General features: G+C 44.3%; 3 protein-coding genes across 12 annotated transcripts; all 3 read right to left on the reverse strand.

The window, feature by feature from the left end:
• Positions 1 to 688: 688 nt before the first annotated feature.
• Positions 689 to 9,885, reverse strand: LOC129181147 (troponin I, fast skeletal muscle-like). Of its 3 annotated transcripts, none has more exons than XM_054775905.1 (7): positions 9,745 to 9,885; positions 8,015 to 8,048; positions 7,905 to 7,941; positions 6,534 to 6,662; positions 6,358 to 6,447; positions 6,101 to 6,274; positions 689 to 914 (listed from the first exon to the last, which is right to left on the reverse strand). In XM_054775905.1, exons 2-7 carry the CDS (start codon positions 8,020 to 8,022, stop codon positions 837 to 839), a joined length of 516 nt encoding a protein of 171 aa, XP_054631880.1. In that variant the 5' UTR covers positions 8,023 to 8,048; positions 9,745 to 9,885; the 3' UTR covers positions 689 to 836. The 3 variants fall into 3 exon arrangements, with proteins under 3 accessions (XP_054631880.1, XP_054631878.1, XP_054631879.1); XM_054775903.1 differs by lacking the exon at positions 9,745 to 9,885 and adding an exon at positions 9,387 to 9,496; XM_054775904.1 differs by lacking the exon at positions 9,745 to 9,885 and adding an exon at positions 9,387 to 9,474 and having other exon boundaries at positions 8,015 to 8,045.
• Positions 8,027 to 26,707, reverse strand: LOC129181144 (troponin I, fast skeletal muscle-like). 8 transcript variants are annotated; one of them, XM_054775898.1, is made up of 8 exons: positions 25,503 to 26,707; positions 25,218 to 25,254; positions 24,915 to 25,043; positions 24,752 to 24,841; positions 23,640 to 23,816; positions 10,933 to 10,967; positions 9,745 to 9,809; positions 8,027 to 8,045 (listed from the first exon to the last, which is right to left on the reverse strand). In XM_054775898.1, exons 1-7 carry the CDS (start codon positions 25,508 to 25,510, stop codon positions 9,761 to 9,763), a joined length of 525 nt encoding a protein of 174 aa, XP_054631873.1. In that variant the 5' UTR covers positions 25,511 to 26,707; the 3' UTR covers positions 8,027 to 8,045; positions 9,745 to 9,760. The 8 variants fall into 8 exon arrangements, with proteins under 8 accessions (XP_054631873.1, XP_054631871.1, XP_054631874.1 ...); XM_054775894.1 differs by lacking the exons at positions 8,027 to 8,045; positions 9,745 to 9,809; positions 10,933 to 10,967 and adding exons at positions 16,768 to 18,366; positions 25,346 to 25,369 and having other exon boundaries at positions 25,503 to 25,548; positions 26,291 to 26,707; XM_054775893.1 differs by lacking the exons at positions 8,027 to 8,045; positions 9,745 to 9,809; positions 10,933 to 10,967 and adding exons at positions 16,768 to 18,366; positions 25,346 to 25,369 and having other exon boundaries at positions 25,503 to 25,548; positions 25,724 to 26,707.
• LOC129181145 (troponin I, fast skeletal muscle-like) lies at positions 11,383 to 16,164 on the reverse strand. Its single transcript, XM_054775900.1, has 7 exons — positions 16,092 to 16,164; positions 14,841 to 14,876; positions 13,279 to 13,315; positions 13,087 to 13,215; positions 12,936 to 13,025; positions 11,818 to 11,994; positions 11,383 to 11,753 (listed from the first exon to the last, which is right to left on the reverse strand). Exons 2-7 carry the CDS (start codon positions 14,849 to 14,851, stop codon positions 11,673 to 11,675), a joined length of 525 nt encoding a protein of 174 aa, XP_054631875.1. The 5' UTR covers positions 14,852 to 14,876; positions 16,092 to 16,164; the 3' UTR covers positions 11,383 to 11,672.
• Positions 26,708 to 26,815: the final 108 nt, after the last annotated feature.

Genomic DNA, 26,815 nt, shown 5'->3' on the forward strand with positions numbered 1-26,815 from the left:
AACAACATAAAATGAAAAATAAACAATAAAACTAAAAATAAACACATTAAAACAAAAATCTATTTTAAAGGGTTTTTTTTTTTAAATAAAACCATAACATGAAAAATTAATCAATAAATAGTAAGTAAATAATAATAAGTAAAACCAAAAAAAAGAACATGACATGCGAGGGAGTTCTCTACTGACCTCATGTGGTGGAACATGGCAATGACGACATTCACTGCAACACATGCAGCGTGCATCGTGCAGCAATTCAGCTCATGTTCAAAACTGCTTTATATATTTGGAACCGACGTATTGTTTTATTATGGTTACAGCACGACTACACGTTAAATAATAATAATAATAATAAGAAGAAGAAGAAGAAGAAGAATGATGCCCACGCCAAGGGCACAACATTAGTGTGTCATATTTGTCGCATTATTCTACTCTCCAAGCACAAAAATAAACATATGGTCGATTGAATGAATATCTCTGTGTTGTATGATGGAAGCGGCATAGAAAATGGATGGATGTATGATGGTGTATGTAATGAAGTAAAAAGTTTATCTGTGAAACTTTGAATTCCAATGAAGCGATGATGATGATGATGATGTTGTGTGTTGTCTCTCTGACACGTCCAATATTTGATATGTCAAACACTGTTACAATCTTGCGTGCCAGCCAGCAGGCAAACACACGACATCTTTTAGCACAAGCCGACATAACAGTCGATGGAGAGCAGGAAGTGAAGCATGCTGACGGGGGCAGGAAGTGAGGACACGTGAAAAGTGAAAGTGAGACAAGATTTAATGAAAGATTCCACGGGAAATGAAAAGTGCAACGAGCAAATTCTTTTAGGAGGTCTCAAACATCTTCTTCCTGTCCGCTTTGTCTTCAATGTTCTTCCGCCAGTCGCCCACCGCCTCTGCTGGCTGCACAACACACACACACACACACACACACACACACTTCCTGTCTCTTGTCCTATACTCAAGACTGGACATATACTGGATTAATTGCATAAATACAGTACGTTTCTTTTTACTGATCTGTATTCATTTCTTTCAAACATTTCATTTATTCGATTTCTTTTGTATTTTTACTTATTTATTTGAACACTTTTCTGTCTCTATTAGAAAATGGTAAAGTGGTATACTGTATGTTAAACACAGGAAGTGAAGCATGCTGAATAGTGTAAACGCCTTGTTTTATATAAATATTGCTTCGACATGTGACCTTTTTAAGTAGATATCATTTATTGTCATATACGTATATCGACGTGCGTAGTCTTCAAAAAAATATAATTTATTTGTCGTCTTTTTAAATAAATATCATTTATTCGCAGATATAGTGTATATACACGTGCCGTTTTAAAGAAAGCATATACAGTGGTGTGAAAAAGTGTTTGCCCCCTGCCTGATTTTCTAATTTTGTGCTTGTTTGTCACACTTAAATGTTTGAGATCATCAAACAAATGTAAATATTAGTCAATTGCAGTTTTTAAATAAAACCTTTTATTATTAAGGTAGAAAACAAATCCAAGGCTATATGTCCATGTGTGAAAAAGTGATTGGCCCCTAAAGCTAATAAGTGGTTGGGCCCCCTTTAGCAGCAACAACTGCAATCAAGCGTTTGTGATAACTTGCAATGAGTCTCTTACAGCGCTGGGGAGGAATTTTGGCAGAATTGTTGTCATTCAGGGACATTGCAGGCTTTTCCTGCATGGAGCGCCTTTTTAAGGTCATGCCACAGCATCTCCACTTTTACACACAGAGGCATGCAGGTTTTGACTTTTTTTTCCCCATCAATCCATCCATCCATCTTCCTCCGCTTATCCGGGTCCGGGTTGTGAGGACCGCAGTCTCAGTAGGCAATCCCAGACATCCTGGTCCCTGGCCACATCCTCCACCTCCACCTCCACCAGGAGGACACCAGTCATTCCCAGGCCAGCTGTGAGACATAATCCCTCCAGCGTGTCCTAGATCTTCCCCGGGACCTTCTCCCGGCTGGGCATACCCGGAACACCTCACCAGGGAGGCATCCGGACTATAGATGCCAGAGCCACCTCAACTGGCTCCTCTCGATGTGAAGGAGCAGCGGCTCTACTCTGAGGTTCTCCCAGATGACTGAGCTCCTCACCCTGTCTCTTAGGGTGAGTCCAGCCACCCTACGGACGAAACTCATTTCAGCCGCTTGTATCCGCCATCTCCTTCTTTCGGTCACAACCCAAAGCTCATGACCATAGGTGAGGGTGGGAACATAGATGGATCGGTAAATTGAGAGCTTTGCCTTCCGGCTCAGTTCTTTCTTCACCACGACGGTCCGGTACAGCGGCCGCATTACTGCAGACGCTGCACCAATCCGCCTATCGACCTCACACTCCAACCTTCCCTCACTCGTGAACAAGACCCCGAGATACTTGAACTCCTCCACCTGGGGCAGGACCTCATTCCCAACCCGGAGGGAGCAATCCACCCTTTTTCCACTGAGAACCATGGCCTCAGATTTGGAGGTGCTGAGTCTCATCTCAGAAGCTTCACACTCAGATGCAAACCGTCCCAGTAAACGCTGCAGGTCACAGCTCAATGAGGCCATCAGGACCACATCGTCTGCAAATAGCAGAGATGAGATCCTAAGGCCACCGAACTGCACTCCCTCGACGCCTTGGCTGCGCCTAGAAATTCTGTCCACGAAAATTATGAACAGAATTGGTGACAAAAGGCAGCCTTGACGGAGGCCAACGTTCACCAAAACAGGCTTGACTTACTGCTGGCAATGCCAACCAGGCTCCTGCTCCGGTTGTACAAGGACCCAATGGCACGTAGAAGCGCGCCATCAATCCCATACTCCCGGAGCACCCCCCACTGGAGTCCCACGAGGGACACGGTCGAATGCCTTTTCAAAGTCCATAAAGCACATGTAGACCGGTTGGGCACTCCCAAGTACCCTCCAGTACCCTTGCAAGGGTGTAGAGCTGGTCCAGTGTTCCACGACTAGGACGAAAACCACATTGCACCTCCTGTAGCCGAGGTTGGACTAACGTTCGTACCCTTCTCTCCAGCACCCTGGAATAGACTTTCCCAGGGAGGCTGAAGAGTGTGATCCCCCTACAGTTGGTACACACCCTCCGTTCACCCTTCTTGAAAAGGGGGACCACCACCCTGGTCTGCCAATCCAGAGGTACAGTTCACGCAATTTCGAAGAGACGCATCAGCCAAGGCTGTCCCTCAACATCCAGAGCCTTGAGGAATTCAGGGCGAAACTCGTCCTCCCCCGCAGCTTTGCCACCGGCAAGTGTTTAGTACCCCACATACCTCAGCCACGGTGATGGAACAGTCCGTGTTCGTGTCCTCAGACTCTGCTTCCTCTATGGAAGTGGGATTGAGAAGGGCCTCAAAGTATTTCTTCCACCGTCTGGCTATATCCTCAGTCAAGGTCAGCAGGCGCCCGTCCCCACTGTAAACAGTGTGTACCAGGCACTGCTTCCCCTTTCTGAGGTATAGAACGGTTTGACAGAACCTCTTCAATGCAATGGAGACACAGAATATGGCCCATTCGGAATCGATGTCCTCGTCTCCCCCTGGATGCAGGCGAAGTTCTGCTGGAGGTGAGAGTTGAAGACTCGACAAACGGGAGACTCTGCGAAATGTTCCCAGCACACCCTCACTACACGTTTGGGTCTCCCAGGTCGGTCCAGCAACCTCCGCCGCCATCTAACCCAAGTCATCACCAGGTGGTGATCAGTTGACAGCTCAGCCCCTCTCTTCACCCGCGTGGCCAGAACATGCGGAAGCAGGTCTGATATGACCACAAAGTCGATCATAGACCTGCGGCCTAGGGTGTCCTGGTGCCATTTGCACTTGTGGACATCCTTATCTTCGAACATGATGTTCGTTATGGACAAACTGTGGTTCACACAGAAGTCCAACAACATCACACTGGGTTCAGATCGGGGAGGCTGTTCCTTCCAGTCACGCCCCTCCAGGTCACACTGTCATTGCCCACAAGACGTTGAAGGGCGTTGAAGTCTCCCAGTAGAACGACAGAATCACCAGTTGAGGTTCTCTCCGGCACCCCTCTGATGGACTCCAAGAAGGCTGGGTAGTCTGACCTGCCGTTTGGCGCGTACACACAAACAACAGTCAGGACCCTTTCCCCAACCCGAAGGCGTAGGGAAATGACCCTCTAGTTCACCGGGGATGACTCCCACACAGAGGCAGTGTGGGTTGAGGTGAGTCCAACTATATCTAGTCCGAATGTCTCAAACTTTTGCACAAGTTCGGGCTCCCCACCAGAGAAGTGACATTCCGTGTCCCAAGAAGCAGATTTGGCCTCCGAATACCAGGCCGCGCAGGCGCCACCCAAAACACATAGCACCGGAACCTTATGCTTGGGATATTTTTCCCTCCCTTAATAATCAATTTTAATTAAAAACTGCATTTTGTGTTCAGTTGTGTGGTCACTGACTAAGATTTACATTAGTTTGACTGATATTTACTGTAAATTTGATCTGAAACATTTAAGTGTGACAAACATGCATAAAATAAGAAATCAGGAAGGGGGAAAACACTTTTTCTCACCTACTATACTGTATATGTATATATATATAAATATATTGTCTTAAATAAATAGAATTTATTTACATTTATGTGCTGTTTTAAATAATAAAACTGTATTGACAATAAAAAGTATTGTCATATATACAGTACAAGTGTCATTTTAACAACATAGAATTATTTATGAATATTAGGATATATACTCTTTAAATAAATAGAATTTATTAGCATATACACACGTGTCCTCTCAAATAAATGTCATTTATTAGCATATCCAGACGTGCTGTCTTAAATAATAGAATTTCTTACAATATACACTAAGTCCCCAACTTACGAACATCCGACATGCGAACTTTTGGAGATACGAACACAAGCCGACTGGTCTATTTTTGTTTATGTATTTTGCCTTGTAGTACTGTACTTACTGTAAGTCCATATTTATACTGCTACATGCTTGACCAGTAGAGGGCACTGTGACACTACTAATGGGACCAACAGACGCCTGGGATAGAAAGCTAAATTGTAGCTGTATGATACAACCCTGACAGAGCGTGTGTTTAAAGTTTATGAAGAGTTAATAGGCCTGCTTAATTCTACACCACCCACAGAACACTACCTCTTTTAGAAGAGTCTAACCACCACCACCATTTGTCCTTTTTTTCAATATCTCCTCCTCCACCACGATGACGTGTGCTCGACCACTCCTCTTCAAAGGTAAATAACATTTATCATTACGTATTATTATATCACTTTTATTATTGTTTTTTTCATTAATTATCCTGGTTTAATATTACTACTGCATGCAAACTCATTTTACATACATACACATTATACTGTATATGTATACACATACATCCATCCATTTTCTACACCGCTTCATCCTCATTAGGGTTGCGGGGGCATGCTGGAGCCTATCCCAGCTGACTTCGGGTGACAGGCGGGGTACACCCTGGACTGGTGGCCAGCCAATGGCAGGGCACATATAGACAAACAACCATTCACACTCACATTCATACCTATGGTTGCCAATAGGTCGCCAATTAACCTCACCTGCATGTTTTTGGGAATGTGGGAGGAAACCGGAGTACCCGGAGAAAACCCCCACACACACACACGGGGAGAACATGCAAACTCCACACAGAAATGCCCAGGGGAGAATCCAACCAGGTCTTCCCGATCTCCAGGCTGTTCCTGTGTTGGCCAACGTGCTAACCACTAGACCACCGCGCGGCCCTTATAGGTACATGTAGTACCTATATCATTGGTAATATTACCTTTTCCCCTACTTAAGAACGATTAGACTTAAGAACGGTCGTCTGGAACCAATTGTGTTCGTTGGTTGGGGACTTAGTGTATACATGCGCCATTTTAAATAAATAAAATTTATTAGCATATATGCACGTGTCCTCTTAAATAATCTTTTCAAATAAATCTAACTTATTAGCATTTTTACATGTTTCCTCTTAAATAAATAAAAGCATACATAGATGTGTTGTTTTTAAGTAAATCTAATTTATGAGCATACATACACTGTACATCATATATGTTTGTGTGTGTCTTACCTCCTCTTTGACCTCCTTCTTGACCTGCTTGAGGTTGGCCCTGAGCTCCATGTTGACGGTGTGTTTGGAGCCCAGCAGAGCTTTCAACATGGCGTCGGCAGACATGCGCACCTTCTTCAGGGCGGGCTTCTTGACTCCCGCCAGGTCGATGACTTTGATCTTCAGGTCTTCAATCTGCAGAGTGAAAAAAAGTGCTCAGTGGTTGAACATGCATTTAAACGCCGTGCACAGACAAGCGGAAGCGTGTGACTTCTCACCTCTTTGTCGGCTTTGTTGACCTTGGCCTCCATGTCGTACCGCTCCTCGTCCACCTTCTCGATGAGGGCGTTGAGCTTCCTGCACGTTTCCTGACGCCATCAACACACTTTCAGCCACGAATTCAACAAGAATGATGGAAGAAGAAGCATCTAGAAGCATCTAGCGTGAGGCTGACCATGAGGGCGGCCTGGTCTCCGCTCATGCTGGGTCTGACACAGTGCTCGGCCATGTAGGCCTGCTTGGTCACCACCAGGTCTTTCTTCTCCTGCTCGATCCAGGCGAAGGCGATGTGCAGGATCAAACTCTGCATGCCAGGAAAACATCATGAAAATCAATAGAAGCTCTTTACCATTCATTCATTCATTCATTCTGTAACAACAGCTATTATTTTGCTTGAAGCCAACATTTCTAACCTTTTTTATTGGTTATTAAAAATCAACAATTCCATCAGTGTTTCAAAAATATACTAATTAATAAATCCTTGCTGTTTCGCGGTTGACTATGACCCATTGTTAGTCAAACCATATGACCATTTTAGCTAATTTCATGTCATTTCTGCCTAAATGAAGAATTTTCAAGCATAAAAATGGCAAAATGAAATCAAATATAAATATAAGGCATTATAACCATCACAGGAAGTAAAAAAAAAAAAAAAAAAAAAAAGGAACTCTCCCAATGCTAACATGTGTGAGTCCATATTATGTCTTATTTTCTGCTATTATGTAGACTATATTCGGCAATGGGAGGGTAAAGGTGACTATAGGGGTGTTATTTCATATCTAGAGGGCTCTAATAATGTTAAAAAGTGTATTTTTAAGGTGGTAAAAAGGTTTTCTTTGTCTTATTTTCTCTTATTATGTCTACTATATTGGGTAATAGGAGTGTAAAGGTGACTATAGGGGTGTTATTTCATGTCTAGAGGGCTCTAATCATGTTAAAACCCAAATTTAGAAGGTGGTAAACAGGTTTTCTACACTCTAACTACCAAAATATTCCATTTACAAATAAGGAATCCTACTTCACGGTCAGGTTTGGAACCAATTAACCCCCATAATATAATATATATACCGCCATAATACTTTATATGTGAGGGTTTGGTTTTTTGTGTGTGTTAAACATTCAACATTTGTACATTTTTGTGTCGACTTGTCCTTTTTTATTTTATATAAAACACGAATTGCAGGCAACACCCATGGCTTAGCAGTTTGGATAAATATATTTATTTTTCTCAATCTTGCCCTTCCTTATCTAAACCTATCTGATGTGTATTTGGCTATTTTGACCAGAAGGTGGCGTCTCTGAGCTTAAAATGAATTTTCCAGCTTTAACCATCTCATTTCCTCGCCATCTCTTTGCTTTCCAAATGAACCAATGATTAATTTGCATGACTATTACAAAGTAAACAACTTGGACTTTAGTGCTTTGGGTGAAAGAGAAGTTAAAGCAGCCCTGCTGTTTTCATTCACTGTAAAAAAGTTGGACAACGCAGCAAAAAGTGATGCTAATTAGCTGTTAGCATGATGCTAGCCAGCTAGTCGAATGTTACCTTGAGGTGATGCCGGCGGCTGGATGACATCTTCTTGCTAAAATGGAAGAAAGTGTCCTTAAAGTCCTTTCAAGTCATCAGCATCCAAGACAAGGAAGGAGGAAACTTACTCAGACATGTTGGCGGTGTCTTCCTGTCCACCTGCTAGGAGGAAAAGACGAAAGAAATGAGCAAGATGATGGAAGACGATCTATTTGCTAAGTTTGGACTTTATAGCAGCTGAGGGTCAAATGTCGCCTGCTCTAATCTCCTCACGGATGCCAGGAAGGGAATATCTCCCGCGAATCAACACTTCCCAAACTCCTGCAAGGGAGGACAAGACTATTCCTAAAAATATCACCATGATGTCTCAGGGGAGAAGACAGATGGAGCAAAACTACAAGAACCTTGCAAGCATCGCACAAATCACAACAAAGATTTGTATCAGCTTCCATTGATTTGATTTATTATTTATTTGCCTACATGAGGCACAATGAGAAGTCACTGTGAGAAGATACCATGAGATGCCATGAGAGGACAACATATGACAATGTGAGACGCCGTGATAAGATACCATGAGACACCATTAGAAAACAATATGAGACACAATGAAAAGACACCGTGAGACCACATCAGAAGACGAGATGAGACACCATGAGAAACACCGTGAGAAAACATGAGACACCATTAGAAGACAACATGAAACACCATGAGACACTGTGAAGACAAGACACCATGAGAAAACATGACACACTATTAGAGACATAAGACAACATGACACAATGAGACAATATTAGACACCATGAGAAGACACCATGATGCAACATGAGAAGACACCATGAGACGGCAACATAAGACACCATGAGAAGACACCATTAGAAGACAACATGTGACGCAATGAGACAATATAAGACACCATGGGAAGACGCGATGATGCAACATGAGAAGACACGATGAGACATTGGAAGACACCAAGAGAAGGCAACATGGGAAACCACGAGACAACATGAGACACCATTAGAAAACAATATGAGACACAATGAAAAGACAACGTGAGACCACATGAGACGTCACCATGAGAAGACACCATAATGCAACATGAGAAGACGCACATCGGGAGACAGCATGAGAAGACAACTTGAGACACCATGAGAAACCATGAGGCAACCTCGAATGCTGTGAGACCACATGAGACACCATAAGAACACACCAAGATGCAACATGAGAAGACACAAATGAGACAACGGGAGACATGAGAAGACAATTTCAGACACCGTGAGAAGATACCAAGAGACAACCTCGGATGCCGTGAGACCACATGAGACACCATGATGCAACATGACAAGACACTATGAGGACAACATGACACACCACCAGACCCCATGAGAAACCATGAGACACATGAATGGAATGAAGATGATGAAAAGACAAGAAGCATCCATCAGTCCACAGGTGGTATGCATGAGGTAGAAGAGGGGGAGGGGGACAAAAGAGCGAGCTCACCTGAAATAACGAAGAGGAGAAGAAGGAAAAGAAGAAGAGGACGGTGGTGAGGAGCTCTGAGGTGTGTCTATATATCGCATAGAAAATACGATAGCTGCTGTTTATGGAAAAGTGCTCCTCAGATATCAACTCAGCTCCTAAATCAACACTACCCAGGAGGAGCTAGGATGCCTTTTATGGGCAAGGCCACGCCCCCAACAACACCACACAAGGAAGACCCGGACAAGCATGAGGGGGATGCAAATTCATGTTTTCACTTCTCCAACCTACTTTCTGTTTTCCATGTTGCACAAATTACAGTCATTTATAAACAATCAGCCTTTTTAGTGACAGTAGTTTGAACAAATCAAGTTTTCACCTGTTGTAGTGAGCTGCTAACAATCGGCGTCGATTGTGTCATGCGGCGGCCATTTTGTGGTGTATCTACCAGAAGAAAAGGAAATAAAACATTTGTAAATAATGCAAACATTAGAGAGAATATTTCTAGCTGCCTCGAATTTTAGCATGTTAGCTTGAACAGGCCGCGGTTGTCCTCCGCCTAGGCGCTAACACCCGCTAGCGACATCTGATGGCACTGGCTGTCAAAGTGCTCGACAGCGTTATGTTATAAACGCTGAGGACGATTAAAAGCGCCCAAACAAGCTCACATTGCCGCCATCTATTAATATCCCCCCCCGCCACGACCGTCTGGGCCTGTTAGCGTTCCAAGTTGAACACTTGAGACATAAAAACATGCGGCCGCGGTTCCAGCAGAGGAATGGATATCCTTTCCGTGCCTTAATTGCTTCTTCTTGCTGCTCTGGCATGGAACGTTCCAGATTCGTGGCTGATATTTTTATCCCCCAGGAGGTCTGATTGTCTGCATAGTCGCTAAGGGCTAACACTTTGACGCGCTTTGTGACGATTCGCATAACGTCTCTCACCACAAACACTGTTGTTCTCAGTGGGGCTCACGTGGGGTTAGCACACTGGCAGGTGAAATGGCTGGGATGGGTCAAGGGTCATGGGCAGATGCGTTTTCACGACATTGCCAGAATCTTGCGTGGCGGTGTCGCCTTTCGCTAACACTAACATTTGTTTATTCGGCGTAAACAAACGCGAGGCCTTTTCAACAGAGCCACCTCTGGTGGCCAACTGAGGAAGTGCGGCTAGTTGTCCCACATAAATTTGAAAAAGAGAGAGTGATGGCCACACCTTCACTCACTTCCTGTTTCCAGCTCACAGGAAGTGTCACATTGATGTCACTTTGACACCTTTGTGAAAGAGGAGTCATAAACGTTAGCGGCACTGCAGCGTTTACGAGTGTCGAAGGCGACACGCTCACGACTATTTGTCGCACAACGGGGGTGGGAGTCATGTGACACCTCCATTTATAGACGTGCTACTATGTGGCTGCTTCAAAATAAAAGCCCTTGTTATTAAAAACTCAAAACCGAATGTTCTCTCTAAAGAAACATAATAAAACAAAATGACTAAACAATTTATACAAGAATATTAAATGTTATAGTAAATGTTAAATAAATATCCCTGAAGAGAAATAACTCACCTCCTCATTGGTTCTTTTACATCAGGTGTCATCACCTGCAAAGATGATATTTACAATAAATATATTCATATATAATATTCTAACACAAATGTTAGTCATTGGTTTTGTAACGTACCTCCTCCACCACTGCTGATGGCTCCATTTAATTTTTCATAATATTTCTGTGCTCAATGCTCAGCTAGCCGCTACGTTAGTTAGCATTTAGCTGAACACCTCAAAGACATTACATGTTCAAATGCAAACACCAAAAAGCCTTAAAAAAAAAGAGGCTTTGGTACGCAAATATTGACTGATTGTTTGACTTATGTGTTTAGCCCAGATAGCCTTGCTAGCCTTTCTTTTTTTTAGCATGATGCTAACATCACAGACAGCAACATTAGTACACAAAAACCAAATAAAGACAAACCAATTGAGCACGAGATGAAGAAAGAACGTTGGAGAACAAGGAGCTTTTAGGTTGAGTTTCAAGGAAAACGTTTGTTTATTCCTCATGAATGCGAACAGGTTACATGTGTTGGACTTGGTGGAAATGTACATTAGCGTGGAGACAAAAGTAACGCTCTCACAAAAGTGTCTCAAGCAGAAGAATTTTAGCACTTGAGCCTTTGATACGTGACGCTAGCTAGCATGTTAAAACTGAAGGCTACTCTTTTAAAGAACCATCTACAACTTTCCTCAGCTAAAACTCTTGCGCTTAGACACCAGAGGATGAATTGCGTCCGCGTGGGCACCGTCACACTTTAACTGTCAAACATCTTCTTCCTGTCCGACTTGTCTTCAATGTTCTTACGCCAGTCACCAACGTCACGCAGCTGCTTGTCCTGCAAACACACAGGTGGGCGTCAGCGTTTGCCTGTGGATCAGGTCCGGTTCCTCGGTTCTTACCTCCTCTTTGACCTCCTTCTTGACCTGCTTGAGGTTGGCCCTCAGGTCCATGTTGACGGTGTGCTTGGAGCCCAGCAGAGCTTTCAACATGGCGTCTGCAGACATGCGCACCTTCTTCAGGCGAGGGCGCTTGAACTTACCCCTCAGGTCCACGATCTTGATGTTGAGGTCTCGCACCTTGAGAGGAGGACAAGAGTCATGAAGACGGCAGGCGGGTCTTGCCGCAAAGCTAAAGACGAAGACGTCACCTCACTGAGCACCATGTTGAGCTTGAACTCCAGAAGACATTATGAGACACCGTTAGAAGACAACATGACACACAATGAAAAGTCACCATGACAAGACCACCATGTGAAAACATGAGACACCATGAGAAGTCACCGTGAGAAGACAATATGAGACACCATTAGAAGACAGCATGAGACACCATGAGAAGACACCATCAGAAAACAGACATGATTAGAAGACAACATGAGACACCATGAGAAAACACGAGGCACCATGAGAAGACATGATGACACAATTGAGAAGACACTTCACATCATGAGATGCCATGAGAAGTCAACATCAGAAAACATGAGACACGATTAGAAAACAACATGAGAAGACATGAGACACCATGAACAGACAACATGAGAAGACATGATGACACAAATTGAGAAGACACTTTGAGACATCATGAGACGCAGATGAGAAGATGCCATGAGAAAACGAGACACCATGAGGAGGACAAGAGCCAGGAAGACGGCCGCCAAGCTAAAGCTCCACTTCCGTGGAGGAAGTGGGGGAGAGAAAGATGTTGGCTAAGCTGACATCCATCATGGACAACACCTCTCACCCGCTACATGACACTGTGGGTTCCCTTAGCAGCTCCTTCAGCAGCAGACTGTTACACCCACGGTGTAAGAAGGAGAGGTTCCGCAGGTCCTTCATACCGACCGCTGTCAGGCTCTACAACACCTGCACCACCTGAACCATGTTGTAGTCACTATGTATTCTTTACTTGTGTATCTTGCTTGCTGCTGTAACAGGTGAATTTCCCTGCTATGGGATTAATAAAGTACTACTACTACAACTACTACTACTACTACTACTACTACTAAAGAAGAAGCCATCACCTCGCTGAGCACCATGTTGAGCTTGAACTCGATGCTGTAGCGCTCCTCCTCGCTAATGTCAATCTGCTCATGAAGCTTCTTGCAGAGCTCCTGAGGAGACATCAAGAACACCAAAAGCTCGAGAACCTTCGGGACCGTCACGTGCTCTCACCCTCAGCTCATCGCCGTTGTAGGGCAGCTCCAGAGGAGGACACTTCTCCGCCAGGAACTTCTCCCGCTCGCCGGCCTTCTCCGTGGCCTCCACGTCCAGCAGGTTGTTGGCCACCACCAGCATGCAGCTCTAACGGAAACAATGTGACGTGCTCACTCAGCGTCACGCACACGTCACCTGCGTCACGCTTACCTTGAGAGTGTGCTTGCGTCTGGCCGACAGTCGCTTCCTAAACAAAACAAAAAAAAAATCTCGCTCAACAAACTTTATTGAACAAAACATAAAGCATCTCCTAAAACAGTGGTCCACAACCACGGAGGGTGGGGGTCGTATAGCGATGTAATTTATCTCATTTAGTATGTATTGTGTAAACCTAAAACAAGAACAACATCAAATTAAAAACACAAAATGAATACAGACCCACCAACCGCAACTTTAAGCTTGGAGTTTGTTTTTCAGAGAGATGATGATAGCGCAGCTGCTTGATGTGTGTGCTAACAGGCAGTGTGCTAGCATGAATTACCTTGAAGCTGTGCAACAAATATACACATTAGCACTCGATAACGTCGTCAAACTTTACCTTTATGCATTCCCACAGAGTATCAGCATTTGGGAGCAAATATGAAGTGAAAAAACCCCAATAAAAATACAGAATAGTTGACAATCTGTGCAGAGTGGGAGAAGGCTAGCGCACGTACGATGGTGCGTTCAAGGACTGTCAAACAAAGTGGGACACTCACAATAAACAACATATACATGCAAAAACTTCAAACTATATTATTTTTTAAATAAAACAATGGCCAATATTTCCAAAATTGATATGCATTTACTTAAAAATATATTTAGTTATATACAAACGTTTTTATTTTTTTTATTATTGCACCTGAAAGGTTTCCTTGGCCCAGTTCGGCCCCACCCCCAGACCGGTACTGGGCCCTGGCCCGGTGGTTGGAGACCCTGCCCTAAAATATACAGGAACTTTTAATAACAATCAAATGGAGTATGTGTGAATGCTGAGAGGCACGCTCAGTGATTGCTGGTTCGATCCTCCATCCCGCTGTAATCGTTCAACTTATTAATACATTTTTTTATTGTGACGCTGTACAGGGTAGACTGGTCGTCGCCCAACTCGACGGTTGGTGGTTCGATCCTCAGTCCTCGTGTAATGGTTGAACATATTTGTACACTTCGACAATCATTCTCTGTTTTTACATTCCAACATTTCAAATTCCGCCATTTTTTTCTGTCTACTAACCACTCCCACGTTTTTAACTGCTTCAAACCATTCCAACATCAACATGTTCTTGTTGGTATGTGGGCCACATTGAAAAAACAAATCAGAGCTTTTGAGAATAAAGTGATACATTTACGAGAATAAAATTGTAAATTTACGAGGAAAAATGTGGTAATATTACCTTTGCCCAAGGCCAAAGGTCACATAAGTCCCACCCTCACAGCTGTCTCAGGCAATGCCTGTTACGACGGAGTATTAAAATAACCTGAGATTTCAAGAATAAAGGCGTAAATGTACGAGAAAATATATTTTCCCGTAATATTCAAAGAATAAAGTGCTATGTCAATGTCGCCCCCTATTGGTGGATAATTATTTTACATTTAAACCATTCCATGTAACGTTCTGCTTACTCTGTGGACGGAGGCATGGCTCATGCAGTCACACGCAATTTTGAGAGAGAAAATCATCTAGTTTGTAATAAAAACAAGAAGAAAGGTATGCAAACGTAAGGAAAACTCACTCAGTGGCCATGGCGGCTTCTTGATTGAGATGTTATCTGCAGGCAAAAGAGACAAACTATTTGTACACATCGGGATGAGTGTTCACACACAATAAGTCAGTGTAGGGTTGATATGAATCCAATACATGAAACGAGAAATGCTTAGTTAGCATAGCCCAGCACAGCATGTCCTCCATTTTGAAAGCTACTTTTAGCTTAAGGAGCTAATCAACCTTCACATGGTTTTCTAAAGCCTTCCACTAACTTATGGCGCGGTGTTTGGTTATTCCAGGACGCTGAGACGCCTAAGGAGGATTTTGTAAGCCGGGTGGATTTCATATGGACTATTTTTAGAAAATAGAAAAGATCCAAACGAGCTATCAGCTGTTTGACACTTTCAAGCAGTAGCTAAGTACGCTAGCCTTTGTTCGATATGTTAGCGGCTAGCAGGAAGAATCTTTATAAGTTAGCTTGATAAACTGGACATTATGAAAGTGATCAGAACCAAATAATGCCTCTGAATGCATTTAGTCCCAGTCATCTTCCTACAAAGCCCACAATGATAGCATCATTGAGGCCGCCGTTCAAAGGTCACAACTTATTTATTGTTCATTTGGAACATTTGAAGCAAGTTCTTCATCTTGAAAATGACGCGAGTGATGAGCTGGGCGGATTTAGCGTCTATTTCAGGGGGTGGGCACGCAGCTGTCGCCGACATCTCCGTCGCGATGGAGGGGAAAAAGTGATGGCAGGCTCGTCTTAAAAGAAAAGATGACGAGCTCGTCGTGGCTGGCTCGGGAACAAACGGCTGTCATCGCCCAAGCGGGAGCGAGGAGGAGGAGTTGGACGGGGGGCACAATGTATTTTAGGACAGCGTGCTGTGGGACATCTGTGAGAGGGATTGTCTCTGGCAGGGTGGGGGTCAGTAACCCAACACTTAGCAGGTTAGAACATTTTGCAAATAGAACTCCAGCCCACTGAGGCGCCCATCGCCATCTTGGACGCACTCTTTCCCCCCCACCCCAAAACTTTTGTTTTTAAAGCGGGGACACGTTTGGACTGGCTTCAAGTCCTGCTGCGGTGGCCCCTGTCACCATGGCAACCAGGACCGGATGCCTGGGATGATGTTTGTGTTAAATGCTGTCATCACTTCTTCTTTGATCAAATCTATTATCATCACCATTGTTATTATTATTATTATTAGTTGGGTTATAGAAATAAAAGATGAGATGAATCCACACAAGGACACAGAAAGCAAAGATAAAGACTGACCTGTTGTTGTCGGGGTTGGAGTGTCGTCGCCGGCGAGCGTCCGCGAGCTTTAAATGCAAAGTGGGAATGCTGCAGCTCCTTTTTATGGAAGCGGATTAGCGTTGAAGCCAATAGCGAGGCCACACACACACACACTCTGACACCCCCTGTATAAATAACAAGCCCCCTCTTTGAGATTGTCATCTTCATCATCTTGTCAGACTGATGATGATGATGATGGAATGTCGGGAAAGAAGATGGAAGCTTGTTTGGACAAGCACCATGGCGACAGCTTCCTAAATAGTAAATGTGTGTGTGTGTGTGTTTTCTCACCTGTGATCTCTGCACCCTCACGGCATTTGAAATCAGTAGGGCTTTCACGCCCCTGCAAAAGCAATAGTGTTCTTGCAGGGTTGACGTACTCACTATACAGTAAAAGTCCTCATTTTTCCCATTTAATTTGTTTGAAACAATAACATGACACCTTCTTTGCCGGGTGGCCGTGGCTACACGAGACCATGCATGCGAGCTGTCCAATGAATGAGATGCTGAAATGCGAGTTAGGGGGTGCGGGGGCAGAGGTTCGTCAGGCCTCGGTCTCAAACATCTTCTTTCTGCCATCCATTCCTGACTTGTCCTCGATGTTTTTGCGCCAGTCCCCGACGTCCCGCAGCTCCTTGTCCTTCAGAGACCACAAGACACCACATGGTCATGCTGGTGTCACGTGATAACGGTGAACATGTCGCAATCACAACACTTCAACTTTCCTACAAAGAAATGCGATTCAGCATTTGCGGCCCTGCAAATTTGCGGATTTTTGTTTTTTTCTCCCCCCAAAAATAGGTAATTTTTCCCTGTAGAGAATTATTATACATTTTTAAATTTCATTATCCACCTCTATTGCAAGAAGATTTGCATTTTTGCCAACATTCTTTACCCTTGGGGCCAATTTGGTCCACGTACTTTTGATGCAGTGGAAAAAAAATGTTTTTGGACCTAAAAACTCTCATTTCCTCCTAAGGTGATAAATTTGGGCTATCAATCGATTCAAATATTTAATTTTCCGTTTAATTTTAATTTGCCTCTACTGAGACAGCGGATGGTGTTCCAGAATGTCTTCGAAGCCGTCCGGAAGTCGTTCTCCATGGCTTCTCTGAACTCCTCCCATGCTTGAACATGGTGTTCGTTATGGACAATCTGTGACGAGCACAGAAGTCCGATAACAAAACACTGCTCGGGTTCAGATCAGGGGGGCCGTTCCTCCAAATCACACCTCTCCAGGTCTCACTGTCGCTGCCAACGTGAGCGTTGAAGTCCCCCAGCAGAACAAGGGAATCCCCCTAGGGAGCCCTCTCCCTCTAAGAACTCCAAAAAGTGCAGGTATTCCGAACTGCTGTTTGGCACATAAGCACCAAACAACAGTCAGGACCCGTCCCCCCACCCGCAGGCGAAGGGAAACTACCCTCTCGTTCACTAGGTTAAACTCCAACATACAGGCCCTGAACCGGGGGGTTTAGACCAACCCCTCTCAAGAAGACTGGTTACAGAGCCCTTGCTGTGCGTTGAGGTGAGTACGACTATATCTCGCCGGAACTTCTCTAGTGACATTCCACGAGCCAAAAGCTAACTTCTGCAACCGAGAATCGGATCGGCAATGCTCCCGCCTTCAGCCACCACCCAGCTCACTCTGCACCCAACTCCTTTGGCGCCTCCCACGAGTGGTGAGCTCATGGGAGGGGGTGTTTGGGTCCTGTTCACGAGGGTGGGAAGGATGGAATGCAAGATCGACAGCCGGATTGGTGCGGCATCTGCAGTGATGCGGACTCTGCATCAGTCCGTTGTGATGAAGAGAGCTGACCCGAAAGGCAAAGCTCTCAAGTTACCAGTCGATCTAGGTTCCTACCCTCACCATGAGCATGAGCTTTGGGTAGTGACCAAAAATCGTGGGTACAAGTGGCCGAAATGAGTTTTCTTCGTAGGGTGGCTGGTCTCTCCCTTAGAGATAAGGTGAGAAGAACTGTCATCCGGGAGAAGCTTATAGTAGAACTGCTGCTTCTCCGCATTGAGAGGAGCCAGATGAGGTGAGTTGGGCATCTGGTCAGGATGCCTCCCAGACGCCTTCAGGGCATGTCCAACCAGTAGGAGGCCTCGGGGAAGACCCAGGACACGTTGGAGAGACTATGTCTCTCAACTGGCCTGGGAACACCTCAGGATCTGCCGGGAGGAGCTGGACGAAGTAGCTGGGAAGAGTGAAGTCTGGGCTTCCCTGCTTAGGCTGCTGCCCCTGCGACCCGACCTCGGATAAGCGGAAGAAGATGAATGAATGGATGGATGGATGTACTGTATATCACTAGTGAAATTTACAGAGGATGGGACGCCTTTTTTCAGGAGACTTTGGGTGTGAGAGTACATTGTCGAATGGAGCTTTAGCAGGACTTCCAGGTAGCATGTAGGTGTGCTCCAAGTGAGAGAGCATTCGGTGGAACCCGGTGTCTTCCACCACTGAGAAAGCCTGCTCATCTTGTGCCATAAATACAATTAACCGTATTTTCCGGACTATAGAACGTACCGGTATTTAGGGGTGGGACTCTCTGGCCACCTCACGATTCGATTCAGAGGCCTGCGATGCGATGATAAAACGATTATCGATGCATCTCAATGCATCCTTTTTTGTGATCAGTAGTTTGTCCATTTTTTATGCATAATTTTTTCTACATATAATTTATTTTTAGTCACTGTTTACTGCCAGTAGCAGCATGTAGAAAATTAACACAAGCTTCAGCATACACTGAAAAAACATAAAAAATCTGCCATTATTCATAAATAAATAATAAAGACTTCTGAATTCAAACTAAAATCCTGAGAATAGAAAATCTGACAAAAATATTTTTCCTGTATAGCACAGTCAAAAACAGCTTTCATGCAAAATATAGATTACTGTATCAGCAGCTCTCATACAAGAATAATGCTTGCAGACCTCAGTATATTATGAATAACCAAAAAAACTAGGCTGCCCTTATTCAGAAATAATACAAAAATACAAGTAAATGAGCCACAAGAAATCAACATGCCTGTGCAACATTATTGAACAGCTCAGCCATATTCGCACCAGAATGGCTCTCACTTATTCCTCTCATTTGTAGCACAAGAGTAACTAGCTTCCAGTCTTCAGTCATGGTCGGCAGCAACTTCAGCCAGCTGTTTTTCCTCCTCGTTTGAGTGGAAACATGGTGGTTTTTCATATTTGCCGTGTTCCCAAAATATTTGAGGCTTGGATGACAAAGCTTGCATATTGTCTGGCTCTTGTCCAGCTCATTTTTACCTTCAACTACCAACGAATGCCAACATGCTTCCAGACGCTCGCTTTAAATCCAGCGGGTGCGTGTCAGAGTTTATGCTCAGCCATTCTGGTAGCGTCTTAGGTGCACCACTATAAACTGTCGGGGCGGCACTTCAGCTTTCCGTCTTTTTTGTTTCGTCAGCATCGATTATTGACATTTATTAATCAATTAATAATCGTCAATGTCCGCATCGTGATGCATCTAAGAATCGACTATTTCCCCCACCCCTACCAACAGAAAGAGAAAAACAGATTCGTCCATAGATAGGCCGCACCGGTCTACAAGACGCACGTTTCCAGGTCGTGACATGGGATATTTAGTACACAGAAAGACATTACACACAAAGATTAAACATAAAACAGTAGCCCACCAGAAAAGTCGCACTGTCATTGCCGTCTTCATCCTTCTCTTTAAAAGACGAGACGTCTTGTTGAATGAGCTTGTGATGGAACATGGAATCTGGCCCAGCAAAGGGAACTGTGGTCAGACACAGCGACCTGAAGTGCCGCCCCAGAGGTCGGCATAACCAGAATATAGAGCAGGTGTAGCCACAGGTGCACTGTGGTCGGACACGCTCTCCAAGTAGCTGATGTCCCGCCCCGGAGGTCAGGGGAACCAGTGTAGCAAGCAAGTGGAGTTACTTGGCCTGAACCAACAAGGTGCGTTGTGGCCGGACACACTCTACGAACCGCCCCGGTGTGCTGTCCCGCAGGTCGGTAGAACACCAGAATACCAGAAGCAAGTGTCTCTTCTTCAGACATTTGCTCGACATTACTACATCTACTGGTCACATTTGGTATTACAGTTGAATGGACTGAAAGAAAACCATTCTCATCAATTGGAAATCAAGAAAGAAACTGAACATACTGTAGCTCTTTACAAAAATCTCCTTTTAGATCATATAGCTATTGAGAGAATGTCTGCTGAATCTAAAGAACAAATGTCAGAATTTCAGTCTACCGTAAAGCACCGTGTATAAACCGCACCCGTGTATTAACCGCACCCCCATTTTCAGGCTCACAGTGGGGAAAAAAAATGTTTGAGTTCATAAATGCTTGCCAACTCTTTCGTCTCAAATCAACGTGGGTAAAGGTACTAAGCAATTTCAAAAAGAAGAAGAAAGGACAAATCTGCCGTCCATCAATTCATCTGCAATGGAATTCATGTAACAAAAGTTTGCCGTCAACTTGCCGATGATGTCCGCTCTCCAACGCCGGATAACTGACTCGTCCACACCGTGCTGCCGTCCTGCTGCCCGGTTCCCAAACTCTTCTGCATACCGGCAGACGAAGAGTTTGAACGCTGCGGTGAAAAATCGTCGTGGCATTGTGAGAGGGTGCTGGCCCGGTCACACCGCCCGAACTTTGCTGTAGCGTCCCTTGAACGGTAGGAAGAGGCGGCCGAATTTCCACAACGCTCGTCACCGCGCACAAAATGAGAAAAAAAAAAAAAAAGAAAACACGAGCCTTGTCCTAGCGTTGCACCTAGCAGTATATGGGCACCAATAATTAATTCCTTGATCTGACTCTTGAGGGCGGGATAGGTCTCCCTGGTCTTCTTTGCTGGGCTGCCTTCCTGGGGGGGCTGGTGGGTGGGGGTGGGGAGGAGTGCCGCATCCTGCGGGTGCCGGGCGCCTACTGCTGGCGGGGGGCTGGCAGGCGGTCCCCGCTACTTGCTGGTGTCTGGCTAGTCTCAGTATCCTGGCTGGCGGTTGTCTTCCTGCCTCCGGGGTATCTCCCTTGGCGTGTTGGTGGATGGGCGCTGGGTGGGGTGATGGCTGGTCTGCGCCGTAGCGGGGGGTCGCTCCTCTCGTGGGTCCTGTCGTGCGGTGCTTGCTTCTGTCGTGGGGTGTGTGCTCTGCTGGGCCATTGTGTGCGTCTTTGCCTCTCCCGGTTTGTCCGCGGGATTGTCGGGGGTGGGGCTCCGGTGCGCGGGTGGTGTGCCGTCGGCTCCGCTGGCATGTGGGTGGTCTGGCACCTCGGGTTTTGGGTTGTGTGTCTGGGACCCCGGGATCCTCGGCTCCGCTGCGCCTTGGGTCCCCGGCGGGGGACGTCTGGTAGCGAGGCTTCCGGGTGTCGGGCAGTCAACCACTGTGTATGTGTATGTGTGTGTGCGTGCATTTATTTATTTATTTATTTTAGTCATTTATTTTTTGGGGGGTACACAGGGGTTTGCTCCGTGGCGCATGGGCGGGCTTCTTTCCGGTTGTGGGGGCATCTCTGGGCCTGCCGGTGTGTGGCCCCGGGTGCCCGTCTGCCTTTGTGGGGTGTGATCTCTCGCTGGTCTCGGGGGTTGGCTGTAATTCGGCACGCCGGTGCCCTGTCTTTGGTTGGGATTGCCTTTCTGCGGCCCCTAGCTGGTCTTCCCGGGGGGAGGGCTCTCTGGGCTGGCTCTTGGGTGGCTGATCTTTGTGCTGCCTGTCCCTGTGGGCCTGGTGGCTTTCTGGCGGTGGGGGTTCAGCCTGGCTATTTGAGGCGGGGCTCTCTGGGCAGTGGAGGGAGAATGCATGAAAGGAGAGGGGCCTCCCCTCTCCTTTCATGCATTCTCAGTGACAATTACACGCTCACACATTCTTGCACCTTTATATATATGGGGACTAGCACACATACAAAGATACCTGTACACACATACATATGCACACTCACAATACATACGTACTTCCCCACATTACTCACTTGAGTATGAGTATGACTGAGTATGATTATAGTTTTTTTTACAATGATGTGCATTACAGTAATTATCATTCTGTTCACTATCATAGATAATCATTTCATGACTGCTATTATGTGTGACTGTTTCAATGCAGTATTGTCATTGTGATCGCTATCATAGTTCATCATTTCATGACTACTATTATGTGTGACTGTTTCAATGCAGTATTGTCATTGTGATCACTATCATAGTTCTTCATTTCATGACTACTATCATATGTGACTGTTTCAATGCAGTATTGTCATAGTGGTTGTTGATATTATTCTGTCCTTTCCGTCAGGGTCTTTACAGTCGTCACAGACATTTGCTGATGTAGTCCTGTTTGTTTCTGTTGTTTTGTTATTGTTGTCACAATTGTTATTGCTGCTGTTGTCCTTGTCTCTGTCTTTTTTTTGTCCCCCTCTTATCCACGCAAATCCCCCCCCTTCTTCTCTGTCCCCTCCTGCTCCAGTCCGGTCACTCCAAATTTGCTTCATAACAAGCATCAAAGTCAAATAAATTCTGTATAACAGGGGAAGTGTATCTCACACTTTTCCAACAGTTGAATGGACTGAATGGACCTCCTGACACCTCTCCGTGCGCTCTCCATGATGAGGGTGCTGATCGGAAGCACACGAGATATCACGAGACCAGAACGTGACCACGTATTGGCAGCATTGCTGTACAAGCCGCAAGGTTCGAATCATGAGGGAAAAAAGTAACGGCTTATACTGCGGAATTTTTTGCGGGCTGTCTGCGTTAGCGCTAACTTCGACAGTCAAGATGGCCTCAAAACTTGCAGCGAGGTGAGCACAAATTAATATATGATGGTAAACTGTGGAATTACAACAGGCAACAGTGTGGATTATGTACTGTAGATGTGGCTTGGAGAAACGCCTTCTCTAGCCCGACGACCAGAAAAAGGCTAAAGCTAAAGGCTCCCATTCCATCTAGACATGTATAATCTTAAATTATCATTCATTAATAAAATAGCGAGTACCTACAGCTTTTATACTCAAGATGGATGAGATGTTTAACCAGATGGAGATGTTTTTGTTGCTTTAAACACTCTAGAACAGTGGTCCCCAACCTTTTTTGACCCACGGAACGGCATGTGTTTCCACAAATCTCCCACGGACCAGGGGGGAGTTCATACATTATAGCGGTCTAATTTATGTTATTTATTATGTATTGTGTCAAACTATGACATGAATAACATCAAATTAAAAGCACAAAATGAATGCAGCTTGCCGATTGCAACAAACAACATACAAATGCCAAAACTATGGGATTTGTAACTGTACATCATTTTCAAAATAAAATAATGGCCCTTATTTCCGAAATTGATATGCATTTACTTTCAATTTAATGTAGTTATTTCCAAGTGTATTTTTTATTTATTTATGCACCTGAAAGCTTTCCAAGGTCCGGTTCGGCCCCACCCATGGACCGGTACAGGGCCACGGCCCAGTGGTTGGGGACCCCTGCTCTAGAAGACACATTGGCGGCTTCACATGAAGACAGAAGTGGTGCTCACCTCCTCTTTGACCTCCTTCTTGACCTGCTTGAGGTTGGCTCTCAGGTCCAAGTTGACGGTGTGCTTGGAGCCCAGCAGAGCTTTCAACATGGCGTCTGCAGACATGCGCACCTTCTTCAGTGTGGGCTTCTTGAACTTGCCCATCAGGTCCTGAACTTTGATCTTCAGGTCTTCAATCTGGACACAAGAACGACACCAGTGTGACACTTCTTGACATTGTCACATTCCACCCTCAGCTACAATGCCACATGGACAAAAGTATTAGGACAGCTACTAAACGTGAAAAGTGTCTTTGCAGCTTGAGCAGATTCTTCAATTACAATAACAAAACATCAAACCATGGGCGTTAACACATAACAATTGGATAACAAAAACACAAAATAAATCATACAGAAATCGAGATTAAAGAAATAAAAACATAACAGAAAAGTGATAAATACATTTTAAAAAAAAGATAATAATAATAATTAAAGTAAGTTACACCGGGGACATGAGCAATGAAAATTTAATTGAATTAACAATATTGAAGTGGGAGCACAGATTTATAGTCTTGATAGCTTTCTTGTTATTAGCAGAGGATATTGATTTGAGGTACAGCTTCAGCTCTTTCATGAAAACATAAAAAGGGTTCTCACTTTGGCAAATTTACATTTGTGGATGTAGAATTTTGCAAGAATTACAATGAGATTAATTAAAAAATATTCTTTGTCAGCTGGAGCATCATTCTTGACAAAGCCAAAAATGACATTTTGCAGGAGCTCAAAATCACAGCAGATATGATCTAAAATAAATCTACAAACATCTTGCCACAGTTTACGGGTATATTCACATTTCCAAAACAGATGAACAACATTCTCAGTGTGAGTCACAAAAAGCACATTTCAGATCTAAATCAACATTCTTGAATTTGATAAAGAAGGATTTAACTGGATAACATCGGTGAATAATTTTAAGACATGATATGTGTGTGAATGCTGGTAGATTCAAATAAATGACATGCCCCCTCGTGGTTGTGAGCAGTATTGTGGTGACAGCAGGCTGCTTCGTAACTGCTATGATCACTGATTTTATGTCCACGAACTGACTTATGACACGCTTAAAAAAAAAAGTACCTCCTTGCTAGATTTGTTGACCTTCACCTCCAGGTCGTAGCGCTCCTCATCGATGACGTCAATCTTCTGGTGGATCTCCCGGCAAAGCTCCTGCACCACCAAGACGACACACACGAACGTCACCAAGTAACACGTGTGTGTGTGTATGTGCGCACACACACACCTGTAGCTCATGCATGCCAGTGGGCAGATCCAGAGGGGGGCAGCTCTGGGCCATGTACCTCCTCCGCTCCTCTTCACGCTCCCGCGCCTCCTCCTCCAGGATACCTTTGGCGATGGCTAGCATCACACTCTGAATAAACACACACACACAGCAAAAATAAGCACAACAGTGTGTGTTGTATAGTAATCAGCCTTAACACCGAATAGTTGTGTGCCTCCATCAAACTAAGCTGTACAGTGTAGTGGACAGTAGTGTAGTACAGTACAATGTAGTGTAGTATAGCGTTGTGTAGTCAGTGTATACCTTGAGGTGATGTTTGCGACTGGACGACATTTTCTTCCTGAAAGAGTCGAGAGGAAATAAAGTGTGTTTTTATGAGTGAAATGATTATCAATTGTGATTAGTGATAAGCTCAATACTTTGCCACTTACTTTATTACTTCATCTACTTGTCATCTCCAAGGAAACATGTCATTTATTTCAATGCACCATAAATGTAATTTCTCCATAACATTCACTCTACTTTATTCTACTTTCTTATAATGGAGAATGAAGTTAATGAGAGAATGAAGTTCATGACTGTACTCACTCTGACATCTTGGCAGCTGTTTGGCTTCAAGCTGTGCAGCAAAACTCTTAACAAATGACGAAAATAATCAACAAATAAATACTTTTTAAAATACTTTAACCCACAAGGCATGCTGGGTGTTGGGAAAATGTGCAAGTGGGCTTCCCAGCATATTGCAAGTTATGCATTAGTATGAAATAGTATTGTTTTACATGTATTAGTGTACAAACGTATTTCATTACCTGCAGTCTGTGTTGCTCCGTTAACTTGCGTTCCATGTGTTTTTTTGTTGTTGTTGTTGCACCGTGAGTGAGTAAGGCCTCTGAATTCCCAAGTATTTTCGTAATCGGTGGGTTTATTTCCTCTGTCTATTTTCCTGGATTCAGTATTTTAGCATGTCAAATATTAAACTAATTCACGCGCTTCCTCGCTCTTGTATGGTGTTTACATTGTCTACTTGCTGCCCTAGGTGTCTTAAATTGCCCTGGTGGGCAAATATTTTTTTTTATAAATTGAATTTGACCGCGCGACTTAATACCTTCCGGAACGACAAAGGGAAAAGCACAACTTTTTACTATTAAACAATACATACAACATCCATCAGGATGATGATGATGCCGTTTAAAAAAAAAAAATATCTTTCCACCACGAAGAAAAACATTTTAACATTTATAGAAACTAACAGGAGCAAACTAGCTAGTAGGCTAGATTAATAAACATAATGTTCTACACTACAATTTCGCTATGACAGAAGAAGCAGAAGCAGCAAGTGTATGACATTTTAAAAAAAGAATAATAGGTTTACTTACCTTATAAGTGCAGAAGAAGCGTGGAAACAAGTTGGAAAAACACCATACTTGCTTTTTATTCCATTTCCAATCCGACAAGAAAATATCACCTCCCTCTGTATGGAAGTGGACTATCTAATGGACCAATCAGCATGCAGTACCTAATGACGTCTTTTTATTCCCAAAAGAAGAAAAGGATTGAAGATTTATGCGGGAACAGCTGGAGGGAACTAATAGCTGCATTGAGAAGGCATAACATTCCGAATGATGACAAAGGCCATCAAGTTAAATCATTAAGGCAAATAAGGTTAAAGCAAAGGAGGCTGTTGCCGTGGTAGCACGCCAACACAAGCAGGAAGTACAATCAATGTTAAGTGTTGTTAAAAATAGTCAGACATAAAAATAAAATAAAACAAGTCAGTCATCATCGAGCACTTAACGTGTTTATCCGTGGGGGCACAGCGGCAGGGGCCGGTGACAGACAAACTGCAGCACGTGGAGGCAAAGAAATAACACGCAAAGGAGCTAATTGTTACTTTTACGTCT

Source organism: Dunckerocampus dactyliophorus, chromosome 5, assembly GCF_027744805.1.
Source record: "Dunckerocampus dactyliophorus isolate RoL2022-P2 chromosome 5, RoL_Ddac_1.1, whole genome shotgun sequence".
Classification (NCBI taxonomy): Eukaryota; Metazoa; Chordata; class Actinopteri; order Syngnathiformes; family Syngnathidae; genus Dunckerocampus; species Dunckerocampus dactyliophorus.

Coding starts and splice junctions, on each gene's coding strand:
- LOC129181145 (XM_054775900.1), bottom strand. Junction 13,026..13,086: donor ACAACGGCGATGAGCTGAGG/GTGAGAGCACGT, acceptor ATGTCTCCTCAG/GAGCTCTGCAAGAAGCTTCA. Junction 11,995..12,935: donor TCAACATGGTGCTCAGCGAG/GTGATGGCTTCT, acceptor CCTCCTCTCAAG/GTGCGAGACCTCAACATCAA.
- LOC129181147 (XM_054775905.1), bottom strand. Junction 6,663..7,904: donor GCCGCCGGCATCACCTCAAG/GTAACATTCGAC, acceptor CCTGGCATGCAG/AGTTTGATCCTGCACATCGC. Junction 6,448..6,533: donor GAGACCAGGCCGCCCTCATG/GTCAGCCTCACG, acceptor TGATGGCGTCAG/GAAACGTGCAGGAAGCTCAA.
- LOC129181144 (XM_054775899.1), bottom strand. Junction 25,044..25,217: donor GTCGCAAACATCACCTCAAG/GTATACACTGAC, acceptor GTGTTTATTCAG/AGTGTGATGCTAGCCATCGC. Junction 23,817..24,751: donor TCAACAAATCTAGCAAGGAG/GTACTTTTTTTT, acceptor TCTTGTGTCCAG/ATTGAAGACCTGAAGATCAA.